We start from the raw sequence: 7,968 nt of genomic DNA on the forward strand, positions 1-7,968 counted from the left end.
TCCTCATGCTCCCTGGCATGCTGCTGCTCCCTTGTTTCTTTCCTCTCCAATTACTGCTCAAAGAAATCCCTGCTCTTCCTTTTGGTTGCCTTAGCAGTAGACTGTGGAGCTGCAGTAGCTGCAGTTGCAGTCATCTCTCCCTCACTCTCCTCTGCCTCCTCCAGACCCGACTCTGTGAGTAACTGTGTATGTAGTACTCTGGCATAAGGAAAGCTCTGTTTCACTGTAGGCCATTTAGGACCTGTTACTGGCAGTTGCTCTCTGTCTCCAGGTTAACCCCAGGAGCCAGATGGATTCCTGTCTGAGGGAGGACGACAGCCTCGGGGAGGACGAGGGCCACAGCAAACAGGAGAGGCAGCTGCTAGTGGACAGACGGTTGAGCCAAGGACATTAAGTTTCACCCCTCGGCCTTCACAGGTCTGCCATCTTGTCTGCAGTCAGGCCCTTCTGACTGTGGCCGGAGTACACTGTAAACAGTGGGATAAACACTTGTGTATCTCGATATCTCACTTCTTGTTAAGATGGTGGTTGTTTTGGTTTTTTTAAGGAAAAAAACAAGAAGAACATTTGACAGACACAGTCAGGGTCGGACAAATGTACAAAATTCGGATCTGGCAATTTTCATCTGGACCGGCTCCATTTTTCCACAACATACACACTTATGAGCTGCATAAAGCAATATCAGGCTATTTATAACATACATAGGCTAAGCAATAGATATCAAGTTGACACTCTAACAAATGTACTTACAGGGTTTCATGAAATAATGTAATAAATAAATAAATAGCCAAGAAATAGCCTAGAGGGAAAGAAGAGGCACACTCGCACTAAAATCCGTAAATTCACAAATAAAACAAATATAACATAATGATATGTCATGAATGTAGTTTGCATTGCTGTCATCATGAAACAAAACAGCCAAAACTTAATTTTAATACTGGACAAAAGCTTTCCTATGAGGATCTGGAAATGTCAGAGCTATTTATAGTCAGTCATGCGACATTGTGTTCACAGCTGATCTGATGCAGTTCAAACATCAGGCTTAACAGTCAGAAATTCATGCTACAACACTATTTAAATATTCATTCACTGGTATAGTCAGGCTGTGACAAGCAGCATGCCTGCACCCTATTGGGGTGGACCCAGGGACATATTTTCGTGAAGGCTCATCGACCAGCACAAGCAGCGCTCCGACTGTTTGGTATTTTCCTGACCTTGAAACTCACTTTGTGCATCTGTGTGGTATTTTGGTGACCAGCACAGAGGGCATGGTGCATTGGTGGGAGGAGAGGCACTGACAACAGCACAAAGACAGTTGTTGTTTTTTGGTTGAAATTTGGTTCTAGACATTGTCCTGAAAACAGACGTCTCAGAACTACATCTATTTGTGGCGCAACGTCACACTGGTTTTGTGATTTTATCAACAGGATCAAACTAAATACTTGCTGCAGATGTGCTGCAACAACAAACTAATGTTTAAAATATGAATAAGTCACAGTCTGCATGCCGAACACCTGGGCTACACAGTGTACCTCTACCTGAGCAGTGCGTGTGCATCGCTGAACTGCTGCAGCTCGCAGGCCTGCAGTGTCCACACAGACAGCGTTACTGCTGCGGTGCTGCTACTGCCAGCTCTATCTTTCTACATCGAGTTTGACTTTTATATTGGCCATCAATAATAGCATGTTTCATATCATTTCATTATAAATTTCATTTAATTTAGTGTAGCCAGAAAAAGGTTAAGAAACGTGCACTCAATTGTGAAAAATAAATAATAAATAATATGTGAGGGTTAGGGTTGGGTGAAAGTGGCTTTCTTTCTGATGGACATGGTGGGGTCTGGTTGGGGATACTTCTGTGTCAGCCACATATACTCCTCACACAGGACGTTTTCAGTTCATAAACTCTATAACATTTGAATCAACAACAGCATTTCTACATGCACATAACCATTACTGTCAAAACAAACAAAAAAAAACTGTTTTTGACTTTTAAGTGAGCATTATTAAACGCCAATAACCAGAGATACGTAGAAATAGTCTGAGCCAATGGGCAGCAGCAAAAAAAAAAGATCAAGTCCTCTAGTCTCTACTTGCTGTATGTAGAAATTTCAATGGGTATGGACTCACTTCCTCCCCTTTCATAGACCATTTTATGGAATAAGTCCCATGCAGGAGCACATTGCTTGGGGTAGTTAATGTCAAAGATATAAAATGTCATCACATCAATTGCCCAAAGCAGTGTGCTTTGCTCCAAAGCCTGTCCCGCCAGAATGACAAATGACTGAGAGGAGTACTGGTGGTTATCTCCCAGTCAGGATGTAGGGGTGCAGCCTTGACACCTCAGCCTGCTGGAGGTATTGCAGTTTACCAACCTGAGAAAGAAAGCAAGAAAAAGAAATAAAACAAAGTAAAGATTATCTTGAATAGCAATAAGTAAGCAGGATAACAAAATGCCAAGTTGGGGTGTGATAATATCAATACTGAATAAAGGAGGAAACAATGTGTGAGAATGCTAAGAATGCAGGAGAAAAAACAAGCTAAACTGACATGTAAATAGTGAGGAATAGCTACTCCAACTACGCATGATTGTTGACCTCACAAATTAAATTCTTTTTTTCCACACCTGCTTGATGACGACACTGTACTGAACCCCCTAAATTAGTGATTCCTGGTGCATATTCTGATATATTTACTGGAATATTCTGGAGCCAAGGAATAAAATGTAAATTCCTAAAACTAATAATATTTCCCTTTAAATATCCAAAATTGTACTTGCAGGCTTGTGGTCAATGAAGAACTCCTTTTCGGCCAACTGTAAACAATAGGTGGAAGCATTGTAGGCAGCAGTGTTAGCGCAAGTTCCCCCTTGGCATCTGTAGGAAGACAATTTTATAGGCATCAATATGATATGGATTGGTATACCTGTGATTTGGTCATCTAGTGGCCAAATATAATAAAACCTCTGCTAATATTGATATTTGCAAAGTGTTCTGTACAACAAAAAAACTCTTTTACCCAGTATCATTTCTTCTACAAGAAATGGGAGTTCCCTGTCCTGTCTTGCCAGGTGCAGGATCTTCTCTGCATATACAGGCAGCCATGTTTTAAAAAGTTTTGGTGCTGTCTCTCCATGCAAACCAAGAAAGTCCTGCACAATCTAAAAAATGGAAAACAATTTTCATAAAGGAATTCAGCTGCTATACTAATATAATATGGTTGTAAATAATGCACCACCATTATATGTAAAATTATATTCCACTAGACACATACCATGCCCAGAGTGGTTAGATGTGGGAACTCTTGGAGGATCTCATGGATATTTTTCTCTTATCCACCGTTCCCCGTACAGGACTCTATCCTGCATGTATGCCTCCACCTGGTTGAGAGACCTCTAGCAGCAGAATTATTATCTGACAGGGAGTGTGTTTCTCCGAGTGTAGAGGCACTCTTGGTTTCTGATGGTGAAAGCTCAGGTGTGCCTTTGCTTCCATCAGTAACAGACACACTCTGACAGTGGGATACAATGCGTTTTTTTAGCGTCCACCTTCTGACCCGACCACTTTTTTTTGATCTCATTAAAGAACTCATTAAAGACCCAGATACAAATTGCAACCTTTACATCACCAACAAGAAACTGTCACCTTTTTTAACAGAAAAGTTTATTTAAAGTGAGATCATTTAATATATGAAATAAGAAATAACATATTCTTCTTTTAATATATTGAAAGTTGAATTACAACAAATAAACACATCACTGCTCATTTCAATACATTGCCACAGCCTTACTTTGTCTGGTATGACCAGATATGGTGATTAATGTTTATTGATGTTAGCTAACTTTAGTATATGAGTCTCAATCTCACGGCCCGGCCAATTGCGGACTGATATCTTGTGGCCCCCACCTTGATATGAAAGTTTAATGTTAGTGCGGCACTTTACTGTGTTGTGTGTGGAAGGTCCCTTTATTGCACAAACTGGAGCTGAACGAACCTGCCAATCACAGGGGTATATGGCTGTTTCACAACAACTATGCTATTTATACAGGAAGAATGTGCGCACCTCACGCTAGATTGTGTCGTTATTTTTGCTACACAGCTTTCAGTACAATTCAAAGGTGAATTATTAAACCTTATCAAAGCATCATTCTGTTTATTTCAACATAATCTCTCTGTTAACGATCACTTCATTTTGTTTTGAAGCACTTTGGAAAGTCCGTTTCAACACGAGCTCTATCAATAAATCATTTATCATTCTTCTGATGTTTAATAATGATGACTGACACTTTACAGTGGTGAGGGTTTGCAGAAAAATGTGATGAATTAGGGGTAAAGTCGTTTCAAATATCCACAGCAGCCGTGCGTAATGATCAGCTGTTGGAGAGCCTGTGCGTAATTCTCACTGAGGTCTGATGAGCGGAACGGACACAACTGTTGACGTACAAACGGAGGTTTAAAGACATTTACATCCATTTTTGGCTCACTATGACAGAACAGAACAGAACCAGGTGTATCTGCTTCTTTATAAGTCTGGCAGATAATAATGTATGTGCATATTTCTGTCACATAATGCCACGTTGTGAAGTGAATTAAAAGTTAATATATACGTTTTCATGAACACACTTATGTTTATCCGACAGAGATCATAAATACAGAGTGTAACAAAACACCGTACAGCTGATGCTGCTGTGCCACACGTCGTATTTGATTTGACAACGCCGCTAACTTCGCAGCGCCCGCTGCATCCATGGAGTTATTATAGAAAATAAAAGCCAATAAATAACGCGTCCATGGCTGCATCCATCCGGTTTGCAGCCATGGAGGTGCAAACCATGGGATAATGGTGTTCCACTGTCCAGGCTTCATGATCTCCACGTTTGCTCTGCAATGATGTGACATTCACGGACAAATTATTCGAAAAAATCTTTTGGGTGAATGTACTGAATCATTTGCGGAAAGAGATTTATTCCGCAAAACATTTTACTCCATAGTAAATGCCTTGCACAATAAACATTATAAAGATATTTCTTTATGATGCCATTTGTTTCACTTGTTTCTATGACGACGTTTACAACAACAAAAGCACGGCGGGTAATGAACAACCCGGTAGTTGTCGCCTTTTTTGCGCCTGCTATCCTAGCCTGCGCCTGCTAAGCTTTTTTTGTGGAATACCTGATGTGGCTCAGCCTCACCCAGACTCTGCGTCCAGCGGCCCCCAGGTAATTTGAGTTTGAGACCCCTGCTTTAGATATTGCTGTATATTACTGAGTCAGTCTCTGATCTCATGATTCTACTTGTGCTCCTGTTTTTACAATTTCGCAATTTACCAATTGCCACTTGTGGCCATAGTAGCCACTATTCACTAACACATAGGCTCACTTTAAAGGGCCATTGCACCATCATTATATCAGATAAGTTGTGTTGCTTTCTTCAAGTGAAACTGGGAAGTCAAGTACCCAAATACGCTTTGTGTACAAGTGGTTTAACTAGTGATTGTTAATGGTAACACCTGTGCTTTTCCTACTATGACAAGCCTGCTGTGAAAAAGACCTGTGCTGACAAAAATTTAAGAGCAGTTGACAATGTTTCTTGATGCTGATGCTGTTTTTGTTAACGACCAGTAATGGGATGTTATTTGCTGTGGTGATATGATTGATAAAAGCAACTAGATCATTATTAATAGTTGGTGGTTGGCAGAGAGAATATGAGACTTTTCTTGCAAGAAAGAAAACAGAATTGATTTAATATTCAATACCAACTTCACAGAAAATACATGTAAGTAATGTTGTCCACTGCAGCAATAAAATACAGCAATGATTTTTAATTAAAATACAAAGAATGAAATCTTCACAACTTTAAGCCTGCAAAACCAGGCATTTATCTAAAACTATTATACAGTAATACATCTTCAGGGCTACTGTCTGCTGCTCTCAGTGTTGTGGAGCTGATTGTACGTATTCAGAGCCCACCGAGAGGTCGCACTGTAGCAGATCTGTCTTCCTTTGATAGTCTGTACTCTGCAAAAGATACAAAAGATAAGATTCAGTTCATCCACCTTCTTTAGCTCATGTTTTAATGAAAGTGTGATTAATTATTATGGATGCCATGGCCTTGTGATGGTGCCTGTCTGCAGATTAGACCTGAGCCATCTTTCCATCCGTCATTTCAACACCAGTTACAAGAAAAAAAAATCAAAAGATTAAGTTTAAACTTACATGAACGCCTTCTTCAGACAGGACCTGTGGGTCTTGATGATGTTGGATATACGCTGTAATGGTATCTTGCGTGTAGAAAAGTCGAAGCAACAGTTTACAGGTGATGTGTTGAACTCCAATGCTTTAGCTGTGAGGAAGATAAACAGACACATTCAATACAAACATGTCTGTGAGCAAACGCAGGAGACGATGAGGCACAAACACAGATCACTCACGCATGGCGTTGCAGCAGCAGGCGGTGAGCAGCAGCAGTCCCAGAACAGAGCAGAGAGTCTTCATGATGCTGTCAGTGAAAAGATGATGATGATGATCTTCTTCTGTCTTTGCTGTGATTGTCTCTTACTGTAGCTCTGCATCAATATAAATCCTGACCATTGTGGAAGTCATATGGGTGTGATGTCAGCCTCTCCATACAAAACATCGGAGCAGAATTTCCCCTACACCTCGTTGGTTTTCCACCACAAAGAGAGAGTCAAGCGACTGGTGTTGTCTAGACAGTGAAAGGAAGTTAAAGGGACAGGCTGCAGTTATAAAATAATTTCCTCTACCACAGAAAAGGAACAATTTTCCCCTGTATTTATCTTTACATCTTGGTGTTTATTTAGTCAGTGGAAAGGTCATCATTAGCATTCAAAATCATCTATAAAATTCATTATTCAAGTTTTAACAGAAAAAGAAGAAGAGGAAGTAAACATCAGAAACAAGTTTTTATTTACATTAAACTCGTGTTAAAGGGACATTTTGTTTTTAGTTTTCTCATAGTTCAACATTTCACCTTTGTATTTCATATTTTATTTCATCTTTGTTGCAACTGATAAGGTTTATATGTTTGATTTGTAGCCATTTTTTGAGTCAAGGCTAGATTGCCAGATTAATTGTAATGGGGTCCCAATAATCCAGGTCTAGGTTTTGAGACCTTCATTATCTCAGCTTTGTGCTTATATCTTGCTTATTCTGAAATTAATGTGTTCAATCAAATTACCCCACAGACACATATGTGGATATATTCAAGCAGATCCTTTATAATATATACATTTTTACAGGATTATATATATGTGTGTGTGTGTGTGTATATATATATATATATATATATATATATATATATATATATATATATATATATAGCATATAGTGTTTATTATATTCTTAATAGTGTTTATTATGTATGATCATGCTCTCTTTGACATATTGGCACACACTCACAAAAGCAAATAGTAGAGAACTGTCATCATACATGTACTATTTTGGCATTAAAAGTCAAGGTTCAGTCTTGGTAAAAATGTCTTAAATCAGAAGGCTGATGGATTAAACACAAAATACCAACCACCACCAATACATGTTGGCTTCTGCCTCCTCCAGGGTAAATTACATTACGTGTTTGTCATGAGTTTATGCAAATCTGTGGTGCAGACTGAAGTGATGGAGCTAGATAGATGTAGACGTTCATAAGATCTTATCACAACTGTTTTCACACATGTACACAAACCCAGGTTTAGCAGTGCAACCCTGACCTATTTAAATCATTGCCATGCATTTGCAATGCTATCAATTTCCTCACTGTCATCTGATTTGCACAACTCTGTCATCAGGTGCTCAATGTTGGCACTGAGCTTTTTATATAACATATATTTATATATTAAAAGATATATGTGTTAACCTGTGTTACATGCACAGTTAAATCAAAGCTGTAAGTAGTTGCTTCCTCCCTTGTTGTTAAGATGTATGATCCATTTAAAAGATGTATTCTGTTGTTCG

General features: G+C 39.2%; 1 protein-coding gene across 1 annotated transcript; it reads right to left on the bottom strand.

Annotated features, from left to right (window-relative positions):
* Nucleotides 1-5,832: 5,832 nt before the first annotated feature.
* LOC137183801 (C-C motif chemokine 4-like) lies at nucleotides 5,833-7,213 on the bottom strand. The gene is made up of 3 exons (XM_067591097.1): nucleotides 6,429-7,213; nucleotides 6,214-6,340; nucleotides 5,833-6,015 (listed from the first exon to the last, which is right to left on the bottom strand). The coding sequence occupies exons 1-3, from the start codon at nucleotides 6,490-6,492 to the stop codon at nucleotides 5,913-5,915; spliced, it is 294 nt and encodes a 97-aa protein (XP_067447198.1). The 5' UTR covers nucleotides 6,493-7,213; the 3' UTR covers nucleotides 5,833-5,912.
* Nucleotides 7,214-7,968: the final 755 nt, after the last annotated feature.

The sequence above is a fragment of the Thunnus thynnus genome, chromosome 5, assembly GCF_963924715.1.
Source record: "Thunnus thynnus chromosome 5, fThuThy2.1, whole genome shotgun sequence".
Lineage (NCBI taxonomy): Eukaryota > Metazoa > Chordata > Actinopteri > Scombriformes > Scombridae > Thunnus > Thunnus thynnus.